At 48.4% G+C, this 19345-nt stretch overlaps 1 protein-coding gene across 1 annotated transcript; it reads right to left on the reverse strand.

Annotated features, from left to right (window-relative positions):
• Positions 1 to 864: 864 nt before the first annotated feature.
• LOC6555705 lies at positions 865 to 19041 on the reverse strand. The gene is given in 10 exon segments (XM_001982446.3): positions 865 to 4569; positions 5423 to 5968; positions 6032 to 6304; positions 6464 to 6582; positions 6640 to 6891; positions 6964 to 7191; positions 8512 to 8606; positions 9251 to 9428; positions 16675 to 17184; positions 19023 to 19041. Coding segments are annotated over 9 exon segments (4467 nt in total). The 5' UTR covers positions 16786 to 17184; positions 19023 to 19041; the 3' UTR covers positions 865 to 1904.
• Between the last annotated feature and the right edge of the window lie 304 nt (positions 19042 to 19345).

The raw sequence follows: 19345 nt of genomic DNA on the forward strand, positions 1-19345 counted from the left end.
ATAAAACCATACAACCCTTCAAATACATTTGTAAAACATAACTAAAATTATACTTTGCATAATTACAATAAAATTTTATTAAATTTTCCAATCTCTAATGGCACTACAATTATTTCTTCCACAACTGTTCTGTGTCTTATATTTTGTGTGGTATAACTATGTTAGTTTTGTATAAAATGTTTGTGTGTCTTCCGCTGTGCCAACAACTTTGGTGAGTTGTTCCTTTATTTTGTGTTATCGTTTGTCTGTGTTTTGGGTACTTGCAATTCGTTTAATGTATATATGTATATATATTTGCATGTTATATATGTTGTATATAAAAAGAGCATTTCGTTTAATTTAACGCCTAATAAGGGTTTCCTCCTTTTAAATGCAGTTATTGACCTGAACATTGTTTGTGGTTGTTGTAGATTAATTTATATTCCTTATGCTTGCTCTATAATAAACATGTAGGTATTTTATGTATTTTTATGTGTAAATGTTTGCTTGTTTATTATTTTGCTTTGCTGAATCCTTTTTAAAATAGTTGAACAACTTGGTATGGCTTCTTTTCGTTTTATGTTATCTTTTTTTTTATATTGCTTGAGTTAAGAACTTTTCCTTTCTTGTTGTCTTTTGCTTGATTTAAATGTTAAACCTTTAATGTATATTGTGTTTTATTTTGTGAAATTTCTTTCGTTTGCGTTTCTTCTTGTTCTTTTCTTTTGTGCAGTGTAGCTTTTGGGCTTTCATACTTGGTTTTCGTTTTTTAGATTTCTGACGTCACAAAAATTTTACGTACGTGTCGCTGTGGTTGTTGTTGTTGGTTCTCGCAACGGATTCTCAAACAAAAAAAAATCAGCATAAATCGCTTATAAAAAAAAAAAGGTTATAATAAATTAAAAATAACACACACTCCATTTAAAAACTAAAAGTTCCTCAAACAGCGAAAAAGCGAGACAGAGACGGACTTAGACTCTCGGGTATATTCGAATGAAAACTCGTTTTAAAACTCGTTTCGGGAGCACCTAGTTATCTGTCGCCGACTGTGTCTTCGCTTTGCCACCGTTTTGGGCATTTTTTTGGGGTCGAGGCTTACAAACTGTCGTAAATAAATAGTTTTGCGCTTAAAACTAAATTCCACTTAACTTAGGCTTTTAAAATATACACGTATGAATAGTGGTCACAAAAAAGTATTCGTTACGGTTAATCGTAGTTTTCTACTATTTATATAACAATAGGCAACAACACAGGGCAGAGAACTTTTGTAGGTTGGATGTACATGGCTGTAAGCACAGCAGCGGTCAAGGCAATAGCGTCACAGAGCTAAAGAGCTGCAAGGCTCTGAATTCTAAGCAATTATCATTGGCAATGGGCGTGTAAATATTGCTTGTCCAAATGTTGCACTATAAAACAATTTAAAATTCACAAATAATAAGTGAAGTGACTATAATGCGCTTTTGTTTCGACCGCTGCCTTTGACACTGCAGCAGCCTCTTTCAAGCAGCTTTCACAACTTGAATCAATCAGAAGAGGTCGGTTTTTTACAATACAATCTGGGTGTATATATATATATATATTTATATATTTATATATATACATGTGTGTGTGAGTGAGTCGTTTTCGCACGCAAGTGAAAGGGAGAGGACGCTGGTGGACATGGAAAGAGATAGACATAGAGTAAGGACGCGACTTAGGCTAAACATAAAAACAGGCTGGGATCTTCGGGTGCCAATGGTGGTGCAACAATGGTGCCGCGCTCCTTTTGCGCAACTTTTCTCGATGACTGGGGGTTCACGTTCTCGTAATCGCTGTAGAATCCGCCACGTTAGCTTTCCATTTACCCCTCAACGCGTCCGCCGCCTGGAGCTGCCGTTTCTGGTGTCCTGGCGCGGATTGGACAATTCTTATGACGTCTCTAAAAATCATACCTTAAAGGTCTTCTCGCGTCGCTCCCGCTGTTGTTGCTGCTGCTGCTGTTGCTGCTGCTGCTGATCCCGCGAATGGTGATCCCGCTGGTGCTGGTGACTGCTGCTCCTGTGACCAGTACCATTGGCCGGCTGCAGCATGGAGCTCATGGAGCCGGCGCTGCAGAGCGCTGAGGAGTTGACCTCTTCGCAGGCATAGCTGGCAATGCGGTGATCGCTGCGCGACCGCTCGCGATCGTGGCTGCGATGGTGATCCTGGCTGACAGCTGGTGCGCCTGCTCCTCCGTTTCTTTTGCTAGGAGCCGCCTGCTGCTGCGATCTCCGGTTGCCCAGACGCTTCAATTCGTAGTCCCTGGCATCGGCCACATCGAAAGTGGCTGCTCTTTGCTGACCTTGCTTGCCGTGCTTGGAAGCAGAGCCAGTAGCTGCCCCGCCACCCGTGGGACCGCTAGTTCCTCCAACAACCGCATGCATTTCATACGCCTGGGGGTAGAACTCATCGTACTCATGCTCCTCGCACAGATTGGCATTGCAGGGAGCCGGCTGTTCCCGCTCCAAGTTTCGCTCCCTCTCCCGCTGGCGATGCTTCTTGGGTGGCAGGGGAACAGGCGCCTGGTTCTGCGATTGCGTCTGGTTTTGGGTGTGTGTCTGAGTTTGGGTAGCCGCCGCCGCGTGCAGCGATGTGGATGAGGCGCCTCGGCGCACCACATCCACACCGCCGCCGCAGCAGGCGCACTCCTACAACTCCGTTACCGAGTACAGATCGCTCTGGTTGCTAATGGCTGCTCCTCCAGTAACTCCAGTAACTCCTCCGCCGCCAGTAGCTACGCGTTCTCCCCGTTTCAGGGATCTGTAAAACAACGCCTGCTGCTGTTGCTGCTGTTGCTGCTGCTGCTGCTGTTGCTCCAGCATTAACTGTTGCTGCTGCTTTGATGAGAAGTTGTTGTTGTGCTGCCTCTGATAAAAGGCCTGTTGTTGCTGCTGCTGCTGCTGTTGCTGATGGTAGCTGCTGTCATAGGAGTGTTGCTTTTTCATGTTGCTGCTGGTTATCAGGTGGCCGGGATACTGTTGCTGTTGGTCTATGTAGCTGCGAGCATTGTCCAAGGTTTCCGCCCTCCTCGGACGTTCCCGTTCCCGCTCCCGCTCGCGTTCTCGCTCCCTTTCGCGCTCTTGCTGCTGCTGCTGTTGTCTTAGGCTGGCTGACTTCGGCGGCAAGGTCTGCATATGATTGGCATTGCTGCTGTCGATGGCTACACCTCGGTTGCTATTTTTGTGCCGGTTTTTGGGCGGCAGCGTTGGTGGTTGCTGCGGCGAGGAGACGGCAGCCGGCTGCAATTTCTGGGTTTGAGGACGCTGCAGCGAGCGGTACTGCCCCAAACTGGCGGCGCAAAGCGGCTGAGCGGAGATCTTTGACTGTTGCTGATTGGTGGGAATCTCGGGCAGCGGTTGGTTCACAATGGAGGCGGGATTCAGCGAGCGCTGTTGCGCACGCGGTGCGGCTGTGGGCAACACCTCACTGCTCTCGATGCTGTAGACAGCCGAGGGGGGTAGTATGTGGGTGGTCGGTGGATGCAACTCTCTTTGCTGCTGTTGCTGCTGCTGCTGTTGCTGCAGCTCCCGCTCCCGCTGCTGCTGGAGGACGAGCAGCTGCTGTTGCTGCTGCTGCTGCAGGGCCAACAGTTGCTGCTGTTGCTGCTGCTCCTTGGCATACGAGCTGCCCACGCCCGTGGTGCCGGGAATTTCCGTAAACGTATTGACTATCTTTGGTTTGGGTGGAGGCGGAGGCGCCGGTTGCGGCGGAGCAGGGGGCACCATCTGCTGCTGCTGCTGTTGCTGCTGCTGTTGTTGGAGTTGCAGCTGTTGCTGCTGTAGCTGCTGCTGCAGTTGCTGTTGCTGCTGCTGCTGTTGCTGCTGCTGCAGCTGTTGTTGCTGCTGGAGAAGGAACTCCTGAGGAATGCAGTCCGGCTGCTGACAATAATCCTTCGAAACGGTGGCTATCGACGGCGTCTTGGCGCTCCTCAAGTTCGGCGAATGCACAGCTGGGGCGGCGGCGGGCGAGGGCGTGGTATTGACGGCGGACACACCCTTGAGCGAGCCACCATAGCGACCCACATGTCGCAAAGTGGCACACTTATTGGCACTGCCGGCGACGGACATAATATTAAGATTGTTATTCTGACCCCTGACCGCCTTGGGACCAATGCTGATGTACTTGGGATCGAAACGATTGAAGCTGTTGTTGGTTACATCCCTTGGATCGCGATCGTCCACCATGTCGCCGTCCAATCCGTTGCCCGTGGAGCGGCAAATTGCCGCATTGGAGGTTTGAACGGAGAGCACCGACCGGATGGAGCTGCCCGTCGAGCGGGGCAAGGTGGCCGACGCAAAGATGTTCTTCAGCGTGCTCTGGCTTTGGTTCTGATTGATGAGGCTGCTCTGCTGCTGCTGCTGCTGGAGCTGCAAGTTCTGCTGCTGCTGTGCTGTGTTGCTGCTACTGCCTGCATGGGAACTGCAGGCAAGCGAATCTCAGTAGAAGTCGTTGGACTCGAGCGTCTTACACTGCTTGCTGAGCGTCGCGTACTTTCCATTGTTGGGTCCTGGCAAATACGTCGCCGACTGTTGGTGATGCGATGGAAGGCGTCCTAGGGTGTGGTGTCCTGACCTGAAAGTCGAAGTGCTTGGGTTAGTGCTCGGCCAATTTCAGTTGAAAGAGGGGTGATTTAGTTGAATTTAGTTAGCCTTTCATCAAGAACGTCATATGCTTGCTTTAACAACTACATCTGTTGGAATCTTTAGGCAACTCCTGAAAGTGCAATCGAAAAATGGCTGTTCTAAAAGTGGCTGCCGCCTAAAGGGATTGTGCTTTCCGAATGCATGAGGAACCTCTAGTTTCTAACTTAAAGACCTATGCGTGGTATTATTCCGAAACAAGCTGATTCCATTAATGTCTGTGATTGATATCTACAAGGGTTAGTGGGCTTAGTGTGTTGGTTTTAGGTCTCTTGTTACAGTGAAATCCCGCTTTGAGATCTGTTTGTAGGTTGGGTCTGTGCTGGTTGTCTTTGTGTTTATTTGCAGTGCGAGTGCTGGTGTTCATTGTCGGTGTTCACATGCAGGTGCAGCACGACGAAAGGATCAGCGAAGCAGCTAATTAACCAGAACAAAGGCCAAACAAAAAAAACAGAAGGTAAATCAAAACGTTAAGCAATCACGACTAACAAGGCCTCAACTAGAAGCGTAAATGTAAAAGGGATATGCAGTCGATCGTCTGTTGATCGACAATAAGCAACCCGCTGCCCAGATTTTATCTTTTCGCTCATACACGCAATTTAAATGAGGTCGAAAAGAACGCCACATGGAATTACAGGCAAACTATTGAATCGTGGGCAGGGCAGCGAGTTGCAAGAGGGGAAGGGGGATGGGGGCAGGGACAAACGCAAGAGGGAAAGGGAAAAGGATTCGGGTGTCGAGCGGTTGGGGAATATCAACAAATCAAATGAAATCAAAGATCATGCCTTGTGCCATGCACCAAATCGTAGACAGGCGGCGGCGACGGCGATCGCTGGCCACTGTTGGCCACGCCCACCGCCGCTGCTACCGCCCCCGCCGCTGGGTTAGTTCTATGCTGTGTGCTGTTGTAGTGGTTGTTGCTGTGGCTGTAGTGGTTGCTGTACAGGTGGTTGTTGTGTTGTTGGTGGCTGTTGTGGTAACTGGTGGTGCCGTTGTTGTGGTGGTTGTAAGTAGCGGTGGATGAGGTGTGGCTTGATTGAGATGAAGGTGATGCCAACCCTTGTCTCATGCCCGCCGATCCGTTGCGATACGGCCCCACGCCATTGTGTCCATTGACGCCGACGCCTACTCCAGGCCCTGCGCCGCCTCCAGATCCCGGCATGGCACCCGAACCGCCGCCCATGCCGCCCGACGACGCCTGCTGGTGGTGGAGCAGCGTCCTGTTGATCGTTCCCGTTCCCAGCGGAGCTGTGGGCGAGATGCTGGCGCTCGGCGCGTTCGAGGCGGGAAATAGTGGCGCTGTCTCCGATTTGTCCGCATCCAGCGTTGGCCTTTAAATGCAGATACACAAGTTTAAAATAAGAAGGCCATCCCACCATCGCAATTCATCATACCGCTTGGTCAGATAGATCCAGGCGTGAGAGTCGGCGTACACTAGGATCGTCAGCAGGAAGGAGGTCAGCAGACCAGCCACCATCATCAGACTGAGTCCCAGTAGCCCGCCGCCGCAGAGTCCGCGGAGTGCGTCCTCGTAGTGCAAGTCGATCGCGCGGCGGTCCAAAGTGGCCGACAGCGTCGTCAGGTTGCGCAGGGTGGTCTCCAGATCGTTGTCCATGGCGTTCAGCGTGCGCTGGATGTCGATGTGTGGATATGTTTCCTGGCTCATGCTGCAATAAAAGATGTTCGGTTTAGTTTGGTTCCAAGTTGAGCGTCCTTTTATGCGTGAGAATATACTCTTTTCTCCATAATAATAGTAATAAGTGCTGTCTGAACTCATGCAAGCTAGCTCTTAAAACTGCCCTCCAATCAAATGATTGGACACTCACCGCTGCATTTGCTCCACACTTTCCCTGGCCCGGTCCACCAGATCCCGGGATTCGTTCAGCCGCAGGATAAAGCGATTGCGCGGTGTGCCGCAGTTAAGAAAGTCAACATAGGGACTCCGCTGAGTACGGATAGCCATTAGTATAAGTTTAAGTGGGATGCATGTACCAGGACTCACCATGCCCACCTGACGGCACATATAGTCATGGGGTCGCATACAGAAATCTCCGGCAGCCACACTGGCGGCCAGATAAACGCCTGCTAGCAGCCAGCAGATGATGATGCAGAACAGACCCGAGACGCTGAAGAAGATCAGGGTGCAGCGGGATCGCCGGGCCACGCCAATCACCAGAACCGTACAGAGCAGCAGGAGCACAGTGAGAAAGGCCAGAGTGGCGGGCCAGCGTATGGATTCGTAGAACTCACCGAGCTGCAAGAGAGATTGGTGGGTTAGCAGTTCCGTGGCAAGTACGACTAGGAGGACGGACCCCAGCTCACTCACCTGCAGCAATCCCATCAGCGAGGTGTCGTTCTCGCTGCCCTTGGCCTTCATGAAGTAGTGCACCATGCTGTCCAGCGAGGCCACCGCCCGCGAGGTATTCTCCGTGACCAGGCGCGACGTCTCTATGAGCAGCATCACCACCGTCTGGTTATACTGCGGCTTCTCCACCAGCTGCTCCACCTTGTGCCCCGCCATTCGCGTCTCCAGGTCGTGCTTGATGCTCTCCGTCTGTGTGTAAGCAAAAATAAAAAGACAGTTGTTAGCTGATTCTGGTGTCAGGTATATGCAAATCACACCACTACTATGTCCACTTATTTTATTACAAAATGTGCGAATCGAGGCGAAATAATCAAATACTTCCATTACCGACTTGCACTGGCAGCTCGAGTTCAGTCCCCAGAAAGGGAAAAGCAGTTCAAAAGTTAATGACCAAATACTGGTGGCTTGGAGGCGAAGAAAGGCCCCCCCCCACATGTCCTTTGCCCCCTGTTTTCCCAGTCTGGCACAAAGAAGAAAAGCCAGAAGAAAAGGGAATAGTTTCCATCCATCGTAATACTTTGGCTTCCGCACTTGGCTGGGGGCTCGGTCGGGTTCCAGGGCTGGCTCCACACACGCACGTCGCCAGCTGCAGCCACGCCCCCTCCGTCCGGAGTCCCTACCCGCCCCGTTCGACCACCGTCCTTTGTGCCGGGGATAATTAATAGCGTTTTACTCAAGAGTCGAGCAATGCCAGCCATCTGTTTGCCACTCTTTTCTGAGAGAATCCCTGTTACGACTACGACGACGTCGTCTACCTTTGATGCTCCTGGCTGACTCACCTTCCTTTCCCTGCCCCCTGCCCCCTGCCACTTCAACCACCCAGCCACCCCAACCCTTAACCTTTTGGCTTATCGGCTCGTTTGCCCCGCCCTCTCGCTCTCCTCCCCCGTCTCTCTGTGTGTGTGTGTGCTGACAAAGTTTCTGAATGGCAAAAGCAAAGACGAAAGCAAGAGCAAATGCAAAAGCTTTGGCCAGGACAGGAGGACACTTCCTCCAGTCCCTAGTCCCCTAGTCCCCTAGTCCCGCAGTCAGCCCCATTACCCAGCGCACCGTCCTGTCCCACGTGGCCACGTAACTGTCAGCACAGCAGCCAGCTTTTAGGTTGATTATAATGAACAAGAATGAGCCAAATGGGCGGCTGCTTCGAATGGAGTAGGAATAGGAACAGGAGTAGGAATAGGTATAGGTGGGGTATAGAAATGGAAAAGGGAACAGGAACAGGAATGCGAATGCGAATGGCGGGCGCAGAAGTTCATGGAGCCATGCCATCCATGTGGAACTAAGCGAGGGAGGGCCACTGGGTAACTTAGCCCAGTTAAAGATTCCACTTCAGACTTGCAGCTAAAGGCATATAAAGGCAAGTCTGCTAAGAAAATATGGAAATGCTGCTGCTGCAGTTTGCTGGCTAAACTTGCTATCTTAATTAGACAAAAACCAGAAGAGAAAAAGGAAGCCAGCTCCTCTTCGTACGCAACGCTTGTGACTCTAAAATTTATGAACAGCACTTACCTGTCGTTTCAGGGTGAACACCAGACCCTCAACGCTCTTCCCGGATCCAAAGGCCTGAAGGAGTCCATTATGGAAATCATCGTTGCCGTACAAGCCTGCAAATGGAGCACGAATCGAAAAGCGGGCATCAGTCAGGGAGCCACATTAATATTGCAGAGAGATGCGGCTGGCAGTATGACAGTCGATGGGCAGTCAAGGCGGTCTGGCGAAAAACCATGCCAGAGATCACGAAGGTATCAAAGATCGGGGCAAGATCAACGCGGGGCAGGTCAGTGATGTAACGCGAGCCGCGGCCCACATTTCGCCCCTTCGCCGCTTTGATTCAATTAAGAGTTCTGTGCGCGGCTCAGCGGCTAATTAAATTATTATTTCATCGCTTGTGTCGCCGCCAGCCAAGCCACATTCACATCCACATCCACTTCCAGCGCTGCCGGATGACGCATGCTCCTCCAGTTTTGGCTCCACTTCTTTGCGCTCCGCGACTTTGCATACGTGACCACCAGCCAGTGTGCTCCGCTCCATTGGCGATAAGTTGCGTTTTGGCTAATTGCCAATTGCCCACCGACAACCGGCAACCGTCAACCGACAACCGACTGCCCACTACCGACTACCGCCAACCGCCAACACGCGATGCAACCGCAAAGGGATGCATGCAAACGTGCTTGGCAAATGCAACTGCGGCGGTTCAACGCCCTTCGCCTTCGCCTTGGCCACGGCGGTTCGGGGAACCAGGACTCACCTAATCCGATGGCAGCGCAGGTCATCAGCGTGATGATGACCAAGGAGCAGCTCTGGCAGCGCTGGGCGCTCGGCTTCCTCTGGCGGCGGTCGCAGCATCTGGTCAACAGGTAGAGCAGCAGGCCGAACAGAGAGCCGATAAGCAGGCCGGCGGGAATGGATGCCAGGATGACCAGGCTCTGTAAGGGTGCAAGGAAATGGTACAGATTAGTCTAGGTTCATTACAGTCCTCCACCAGACTCGGCCAATCAATTCCAACACATACAGTGCCGAAATGCCGAGTGACAGCATTGCACTGAAAGTTGCGATGCAGCAGAGTTGTTTGTTCGATTTCAATTAAAATTTATTTGATTGATATTGACATTGATTTCACGATGGCCAGCCCATGGAACAGAATTCGATTGAACTATTTGAATAATGTGAAGGTGAAATCCCATGCGAGGCACAAACGAGTATGCGAGTATACGAGTATGCGGATAGATATATTTGTTCTCTGGATGTTGTCATATGAATGATGCTCCAGAAAAGTTGACAAAGTACTAATTAACAAAGTCCTGTGACATTTCTAATTAGAATGTATGTTATGCAAGCCAGGAGGCAGACAGTTGTGTAACTCAAAATAAAAATCAGTTTCAGTGAACTCCATGTTCAAGGCTCTTTGCGCTGGACATTGGAGAAACTTTTAATTGAATAACTTGCAACTCGATGCCTTTTTGGTTGGCACTGCAATTTGTTGTTAGTTGGCTTCATGGTCGAGTGTCCTTTGCAAGGATAATTTCTTTTTTGCTCGGCTCCGTTACCGAAATTAAATTGAATTGGCCAATGTAGAGACACACAAGACACAAGGCACAGAAACTGAACCTTCCGCACCATCTTCTGTCCACAAAAAATGCCTTGACTGGGCGGTAATTTCATTGCCTGTCATTAAACAAGACGTTGTGTACGATGTGCACTGTAGGCTTTAAGTTACCCGTCCAGGATATTGGATATTCAATTCGAATGAATGGCGAATGAGTCAGGCAGGCCACTTGAAACGTACATTCCAGGCGGTTTGAGTAGAGCGTAGAGTCAAGTTCCAGTTTCACGATTCACGATTTCAGACTAAACTCAGTGGCTAAATGGATATACTTTGGACGCCTCGAGTGACGCCTGTGAAAAACACCATGGGCACCATTTAAATGCGGGATCCTAGGCAATGGAACCAAATCTTCTACTGCCAATAAAAAACTGGATAATCAATGCTGGCCATGTTATGGTTCGAGCATATCTGCTGCGATTCCCAGCTGTCAATCAGTTTCAATTCAGTCAATTGGAATAGGAATCGGAATTGGTATCGGAATCGGAATCGACACCGGACGCACCACCATCCCCAACCCAATCCGACATGGAACATCCTCTCAGGCGCAGTTTTCTCCTTTGCCTTGCATTTCCTGCGAGTCGTATTTATTATTTATTGCACTTGTGCCATGTAAATAATCATTAAAACTAGTTACAGTTGCCGTTGCCGTTGTCGTTGCTGTTGTCCCGTAGCCTCGGCACATTTACTTGTCCTCGCAGTTGAATGACCCTTGAGAAATAGCCAGCCCACCACCCACCTCTTCCGCAGCACCTTTTTCGTTCAGTACACACAGAGAAATGGGGCCAGCAACGGAGTTATTTGCCTGGCAAATCCTTAAGCTTGCGTTGATAATTATCTCGCTAAGCATAACCAAATATTGGTGGGTGAATCAATCCTGCCATGCACATTCCGACCATTTTCCGGGCCGTGCAATCTGCGAAGTGAAGCGGACATTTTCCCAGCTAACGAGCGAGAAACTACCCCCAGTACCACCCCACTCCCACAAAGCGGCGCTAAAAATGGCAAAAATTACGCGCTGCCTTCGATGCTGCTCAAATTGAATTAAATCAGAGCAAATTGCCAGCACAAATAACCTTGAAGCTCTCGAAGTTGCCCCTCTGAATCCCCCCTGGTATCTGGTGCCCCGCTCCAGTCCACATGCTTCGTTTAATTGAGTATTTCCCCAGTTCTCCATGGGAAGTGTGAATACCGCCACGAAAGAGGTGAAAAAACTAGAGAAGAACTGCGGGGACTCGATGACGATGAGGGGCTAATTGGAGAATATATCACGACGGATTCCCATGTTTATTCACATGAATATCCAGCGGGATGCAAATATCGCCACAATTAACACAGCGACGAAAGATTCAATTTGAACAGCTCTTGAGCTCAAATCAGCGCCTTTGAGGGATTTCCAAGTAGGAACCAAAACTTTTCACATCAATTGTTGCGGAAAGCGGTTCCAAGAACATAAAAAAAGCTTTTTACAGGCGAAAAAGTACATATTGATAAGATAACAAGCCAAGGTTTCCGAGAATGAATCACCCAAGGATATGATTCAGAAGTTATGATACAAAGGTATGGTCTGTATGGTAACCACAATATCTCAAGTAGTTCACATGGAAAGCAAAAAACTTAATATTAGAACCAAGCATATATAGCTTAGCAAGTAGTAAGCTATTTGCATTCCGAAATAAACTTCTAAATCGCAATTCTGCTTCGAATATCTATAACTTATTGGGTTATTTACGCAGCATATCAGAAATATCAGAACTCGAGGAGCAAAGTATTTGTTGATTTTCCGGGCTGTGATCGAGTTTTCTCTTCGCGTGGGTGAGACTTGTTTTCGTTTTTCCCCTTCCTCGTAGAATGTTTGACGATGGAAAACCAGTTTTCCAAGCCCAAGCCCAACTCCAACCAACATCCTGCCCCCCCTCGACGCCCCCAAGTGGCGGCCCTCGGAAAAGAGACAACAGTTATAATAAATGCATAAATATAAAGCGATAGCCCCGTTTCCGCTCTGTCACCGCGCCATAGTTTCTCCATTCCGCATCTGCCGCCCTTTTCCAATACCAGATGCAGATAAGAAAGGGCCATAGGGTCAGGCAACTGGAGATTGCCGGAGGACAAGTCAAGGTTGGTCCGGTTTTAGAGATAAGCCAGAGATAAGTAAGGTTTTGCTTCCGCTGAAATCAATCAGTTTGAACATCATACCTCAAAACAATCGCTTTTCTTTATGTTCGATAATAAATCAAAGTATTTAAGTACGCTTATTCCATAGAAAATTCTCTCAAGTGCGTTACAGGGAAACAACCTATTCGACACTACTCGAACATAAAACCCCGAACCAAGAAGAAATGTGAATCGTTTGAGGTTCAAGTCCGTTGGCCCCACTTCCCCTCAGCAAACACGAAGCCCATTGAATGAAACCCGGGAACAATTGTGGAATTGAAAGGGGAATCGTCGACGTGGCATAATTTCATATGCTAATGCAGAAGCGTTCCATGATGAATTTCAAATGTGCAGATCGTAGAGCCCCAATGATGGTCGCCTGATCGTAACGATCGGCTAAGTTCGAGCTCATTAACGCGGATGAAATCTCGCCAGCAACTTAGGAACCTGGTGTAGGAAAGTCGCGTGCTGGCCCATTCATGGGGGTTTTTCAAGATGCTGGCCTTGTACGAGTATACAAGAAATGCGAGATGCCCACGCAGATGGAGCTGAAGAAAGGGGCCCAGAGAATTCCCGAATGGCATGCAAAGGCACACAATCGAGATTTCCCTGCTAATGCGGTGTAGGTGGGTGGATAAATATAGATAACCAGATGATGGGGAGTGAATATGAAAAGCAGGGGAATGTTTCGCTTTTGAACTTGAACTTTGTTTACTCTAACGCAGAGTAAAATCCGTTTAATGCAGCAAACTAAACAAATGTGCACGAAATGGCGTCACTTTCTGATGTCATCAGGAAAAGCAAGCTTGGCATTACAAGCTTGGTGGTACAAAATGATCTCAGATCACAGTGATACAACGACGAATGTTCGATGGACCACAAGACACCTATGAGCGTAGTGAAATCACCAAAGAACGCTGAAAGGTGTGGGTGGCTAATTTCAAATCAATTCAATTCCATACAGAAATCGAACTCGTTTTGACTTGGGTGGTCCGCAGCCTCTCGATGAATCTGTGGGTCAGCATCTTCAGCTTCTTCGATGGACAAACAAAGCCGGGTCGGGCCGAAAAGCAAATAAACAGCGGAAATAAAGAGGAGCAGAGAGAAGCCACTGCAGTTTGGGGACACAGACACACAGCCGTTCTTCCGAGCCCAGACAGTTCATCTAAATCCCATCCAGATCCAAGTGCAGCAACTTTATGACGAGTCGTAAAAGAGGAGTAAAGAAAGCAAGCGAAAGATACAGATGCAAAACAATCTGTAAAGTGGGCACGGGCACACACATCTGGCTAATGTGAGGGCAGCTGTCTGTCAGTCAGCCACGAAGTGGAAGTGGAAGTAGGAGTAGGAATCGGAATCGGCATCGGCATCGGCATCGGAATGGAAATCGCAGTCTGCATCCGAATATGAATCTGAATCAGCCAAGTCCTTCGCTGGTTGCTTTTGTTATGCCAACAGCAGGCGCAAATCTATCGGGTGGAATGCAAAAATGCAAAAAGGAAAGGGATTGGGGCAGGAGTAACAGACGGACAGATTGCAGTTGCCATAACCCGCAACGAAAGTCCCAGGCGTTGTGAAAGTGTTGACGCAGGCACAAAAGGTTGACAATCCGCCCGATATATTCAAAATGCATATACGAGTAAGTACGGAGTACGTACAAGCGCAATCTGCATAAAATGCATGCCATACATATATAGAGCAATCTCCATGAATACGAGTACACTAAGGCTGGGAAGATTAAGGAGGCCTGCGAGTATTCTTTGTCATTTGCAAAATGGAAAAGCCAGAGCTTTGGCCAAGCATTTGCAAGTATGATTATTATGGCTGTGGCAAAACATGGAAAAAGATAAAGCAATCCGGGCAATCGAATATGCTACACTGCTCACTCTTCTTTTTATTGAAACCAAACCATTGTTAGTTTTCAATTCTCAGGTCATAAGCATACGGATAATATAGGTATAATAGCTATAGGCTGAAGACAACGATTTTGCCAGGAAATTGTTTAGTTTTGTGCCTTGTACGGACTGCACAGTTCATCCACTCTCGTTCTCCAGGCCGCGTTTAATTTTAACCCAATCTATGAATTCATCTGCCCGATGCGGGCACTTCTCCCCACCTCTCCCTCCCGCAAAGAGGGCGCCCGCACAGCCATAAAGTACATATATACCGCATAGGCACAGATAGCGGTGGGGTTGTGCCTTGTCTGTTGTCATCATTCACGTCCACGTCCACATCCACGTCCGCGACCAGTTGAAGGTTGAACTGATCACCGCCATCGTCATCGCTGTAATCTGTGCGATGAGTGGATTGACTGGGATTGGACGGGATGGGTGGGTCGCTGGTGGTGCGTGGATAAGGACGAGCCGCGATGCTGCTGAAGGACCCGCCGCCCTCGAGTGTTTATCGCATCCCAAAGTAGTCCAAAGTGATGTAAGTCTTCCACTCTCCCACACCCGCCCCCCATCTATTGCTGGAACTCAAAGCCCTGCCCCACCAATTAGCCGTACATTGCCGACTCACACTGAAAAAAATCGGACAGAGGAGTCGTATTCAGGTGATTGAACCTAGCAATCAGAAGCATATTCTTGCTCTTGCGTAATAATCGCAACTGCTTTTCATTTCGATAGAGGTTTGAAATACAAAATACATATGTCGATTTTGCAGGCCCGCTTCTTTTTTTCAAGTATACGGATGACTTTTGCTGACGCGCGTAAATTTTACGCCCCAAGTCCGGACCTCCTCATTCATCCCCCACCTCACCTCATCCATGCATAGCTTCTGCCTCCATGGCAATCGTGGGGAGCTGTGGGGAACAGTAGTGCAGCCTGACCTACATACATACATCCACGTCCACAGTTACGTCCAACTGCAACAGCACAAATCCGAAAAAGAAAAACCGAAGCCATAGCTTTGCCAGCTGACCTGAATTTTCGCACGCACACGATTTTCGCGCTGGAAGCCGGCGTTTTCCCAGCATCGGGAAAACGGAATGGAGAATGAAGAAATCAGCTAATTTTAATCAAATTTTCACGCTGCGATTTTAGGGTGCGAGGAGTAACCCGGGACAAGAGCTCGCAATTTGCATATGCTGATTGCGAAGCCGGCTAAAAGGGCGTCGTCCTGCCCCGCCTCCCCCCGTGGAAAGAGTACATAATGCGGTGAGGATACCAGGCAGATAGGGAGGATGATGAGGATGATGATGATGATCGGCTGGTCTGGCGAAGAAACAAAGCAAGAATATGAGGAATAACAAGGGGAAAAGGCCGAAAAGGAAGCCGGAAGTGTGCAGCTGCTGCTCGCCCCACCTCCTCCAGTTCCCTTCCAGCCGTTCCGCATGGTTCCCAAACCACAGTCTACACACCCACCCCCACCCCCAACTGCACCCCGCCCCTTTCCATGGCCGGAGGCACATGGAGCGCACATGGCAGGAACGAATGGGAAACGAAACCAGCTAGAGTCGCTCTTTCACAACAGAAGCAGAAACCGAAGGAGGGACAGCAACAGAAATCGGGTCTCTCTCCCTCGCACCAGAGCGGAAAATCGGGAGACTGCAGTGCGGAACAACTGGCAAATGGGCCGACTAGAGGCGGGGCAAAACGAGCAAGAGGAAGAGGACGAGCGGTGGAAATTAAAATTTATCCACGCGTTTTCCTCGCCTTTGTATTCCGCACTTTTGTGTCCTGCGCTCGATGCCGATGCCTCATGTCACCATGTCCTCATGTCGAAGTCCCATGCAACTGCAAACGGAACAGGACCCGAGGGCAGGTAAAAACCAGGCGGAAAAGAGACAATTCCAGGGGGGAAAGCCCAGGGAGCGGCAACAAAGGGCACAACACACACAACACACGCACCCACGCACCAAATTCCAAAATAGACTCGGAATGGGACTCCGAATCTCGAGTGGGTATGCTCGAGTTCCGCTTAAGTGGTACTTGCGATTGCGATTGGTGTCGGAAGCGCAGGAGGAGCCGACTGCAAGCAGTGCCCATAATATGCACTATGGAATCTCAGATAGGGGGTACGTACTTGGCATTTGTTTACAACTGGGAATGCCTCCAAAGTGGCGCTTCTGTTTATCAATTGGGCCCGGATAGGCACTAATTTATTGCAATGCATTCCCCTTCTTTCCCACGTATGACTCATTTACCGCCGCTTAACCCAAATGGTTGTCCCCTTCTATGCCCAAAGTAACCGTTATCGGCCGAGTTTTCACGCGGAAAAGAAGAGATGGTCAGATGCAGAGTAACTTTCAGTCGAAGGGAAGCATCTTCAACGGTTTGCATATGCGATTTGAATGCGATTTGGGCGTCTGGATCGAAATGGTGTCATCAAAGTGGGAAATCGCATCAGTGGAGCACTGTGCCTGTGCATTGGGAACGGGAATGGGAATGGGAGCGGAGTGGACTGGTACTCACCTCGAGGTAAACATCGCTGTCCGGATTGAAGGTGTCGTTAACCCGACGGAATGTGTAATTCACGTGCGGAATCGAGTGCAGGATTTTGACGAGAATGCTCGGCTGTTCCATTTTTGTTGCTATATGGTTGTGTTGTGCTTAGTTGTTGTTGGTGTCGCTATTGCTAGTGCCGTTGTAGTTGTAGTTGTAGTTGTAGTTGTAGTTGCAGTTGCAATTGTAGTGGTGCGGCAGCCTCGAAACACACACACATGTACACTCGCGTTGCCACAAAGGAATATAAATGCTCTCTCTTTAATTTGATGCTGCTGTTGGCGAAGCTGTTGTTCTTGTTGTTGTTGTTGTTGAGGGGGAGGGTTCTCTTGGTGGGAGTTTCTCTAAGTATGGTATTGTGTCTGTCAGTGAGCGTGCGTGCGTGTGAGTGTGTGTGTGTGTGTGCGTGCGTCTGCCAGCGAAGGACGTCGCTGCCTCTGACGTCACAGAACGCCGCCGCCGCTGAGAAAGAGAGAGCCGCTGCAAGAGAGAACAAGGACCGTTAGCATGAGCGTTTGCGAGAGCGTGTATGCGGGGGAGAGTCCTGCAAAAAAAAAAACAACAAAAAACAGAAACAACAACGCATGCTCTCACTCCCTTTCTCTCTTCGTTTTAAGCGCGTCCTGTTCGTTGCTCTAAATTTTCACTTTCACTTTTCACCCAAACAAAATATATTAGAAAACTTGTCAAATCCAAAAAAAAATATGCACACACATGTAAACAGCGCTGCGATTAGCTGTCAATGGTAAAAAAAAATTATGGTATACTACTAAGGTAGTAATGCTCACAAGTTGCGCGCTTTACATTCGGCACATTTTATTCAAACAGATTTTTCAATTTTTGGATTGGATTTTCACTGCAAGACACCGCGATCGGGGTTCAGCTCGATTTTATAGCCGTAAGTCGGGCGTTCAGGGCGTTGTTTCATTTACCGTTTCGTTTCAAGCCGCGACCCGTTTCGTTTCCGGTTCGTTCCGTTTCGCACCCTCCTCCCTGCTTGTCTACTCCTTCGCCAACTTCTGCCGTCTGAGGTGCTTAAGAAAAATATCAGAATATCATCCTGATAATCGGGGCTTCCCCTTCCGCAATCCGTTTAGATCCAAGGAATATATGTTTCCAGCCCGGCGGTTGCGGAACCCTCTGCTGACGAGTTGAAAATTATTCGAGATTCTATTCGACCCTGCGATGACGACCGTCGCGCGGTTCACAGTGGAATAACAAAGAGCGCTCGTTCGCGGTTGCTTAAATAGACTTTTCTGGCTGCGAGAGAGCCGCCACGGGAGAGAGTCAAGCGGAGAGAGAGAAAGAGAGTGTGTGGTGACAGCGCATTTAGCTATTTATTTAGCTATTTATTCGCCAAATGTTCAAGCCGTTTGATTCTAGATAATATGCAGATCAACATTTTTGAGAGGATTGTGGGGGTGGAGTTTTCGCAGTTTACTAAAATTATTAAAATTATTGTAGAATTTTTAATTTAATCAAACGTTGGTGGTAAATCCCTGTAATGTTACGTGAATTCGATTTTTAAATCTAATCGGCCTGTTTCGCTCTCATCAAATTGCCATCTCTAACAGTGGGAGCGACCTGCGCGCCGCTCAGTTCGCTCAGAGAGAAGAGAGTCGCTCACAGACAAGATGATGGCGATTTCTGGATACCCTGCACAAATACTTTAAAATAACCATATGAAAGGGCAACCAACGGCTATTATGAGGTGTAATCACATTGCTCTGGAAGAAAGCAACAAGATTTTTGACAAGTCAGCAATAATGGCTTTTGTATGCATACGCCCCTACTTTGGATGGAAGGGTATTCCCTACTCTGGATAATGGGAATGGGATCTGAGAATGAAGTAGAGCAACTACTCTGGAAGAACCCGATAAAGAGGAGGCGCAAATGGACAGTTGTAGAATAGATATGGAGTCCAAGAAGTAAACAAGCAGAATGAAAAGCTATCGATAACGATATCCAACTCCAACTGCCAAAGTGCAATTGCAAGCGGGTTTTCGGCTTTCAGCTCTTTCTGCCGATTTTTCAGTTTTAAATGTGTGCCAGTTACCTTCCTCTTTTGTGTTTTTTCTGTGCTTCCATCAAAGTCAAGCAAAACGAGTTTGCCAGTGGAGTGGAGACAAACACAATGGCGACAGCAACTAACAAGAATAACCACTAAATGGGGGGCAACGGGGGGTGTAGTATTAGATATTCAGCTCTATCCGCTATTAAAATTACACTCAGCAGTAAACCTGTATGCTCATAAATACGTGTAAGTTGTCTATCTGAATAGAGAAGAGTTAGGCTCTAGAATTTAGCCATTTCTTTACCAGTCTTGATTGCTTTTTCTAAAGGCACTTTACATTATTTTATATAATTCAAACCAAAGGCCACCGGAGACTGTAAAGACTCACTGAGGGGACGTTGCCCTTTTTCATCGACGATTAATGTTCAACATTGGTTCAATAGCGGCGACTCGCGCTTGTTGTTGCTTTTCGGCCTCGGTTTTTTGTTGCATTAATGATAAAAGGAAAACATGCACGCACTCCTACTCACAAACTACACGCTTATCAATACGCGTTTGTGGGTGGGGGGTGTAAATATAAACTTCAAGTGGTTGGGAAGTTATGGAAGAAGTACACTTATGGAAGAA

The sequence above is a fragment of the Drosophila erecta genome, unplaced genomic scaffold (genome assembly GCF_003286155.1).
Source record: "Drosophila erecta strain 14021-0224.00,06,07 unplaced genomic scaffold, DereRS2 tig00000283-arrow-arrow-pilon, whole genome shotgun sequence".
NCBI lineage: Eukaryota > Metazoa > Arthropoda > Insecta > Diptera > Drosophilidae > Drosophila > Drosophila erecta.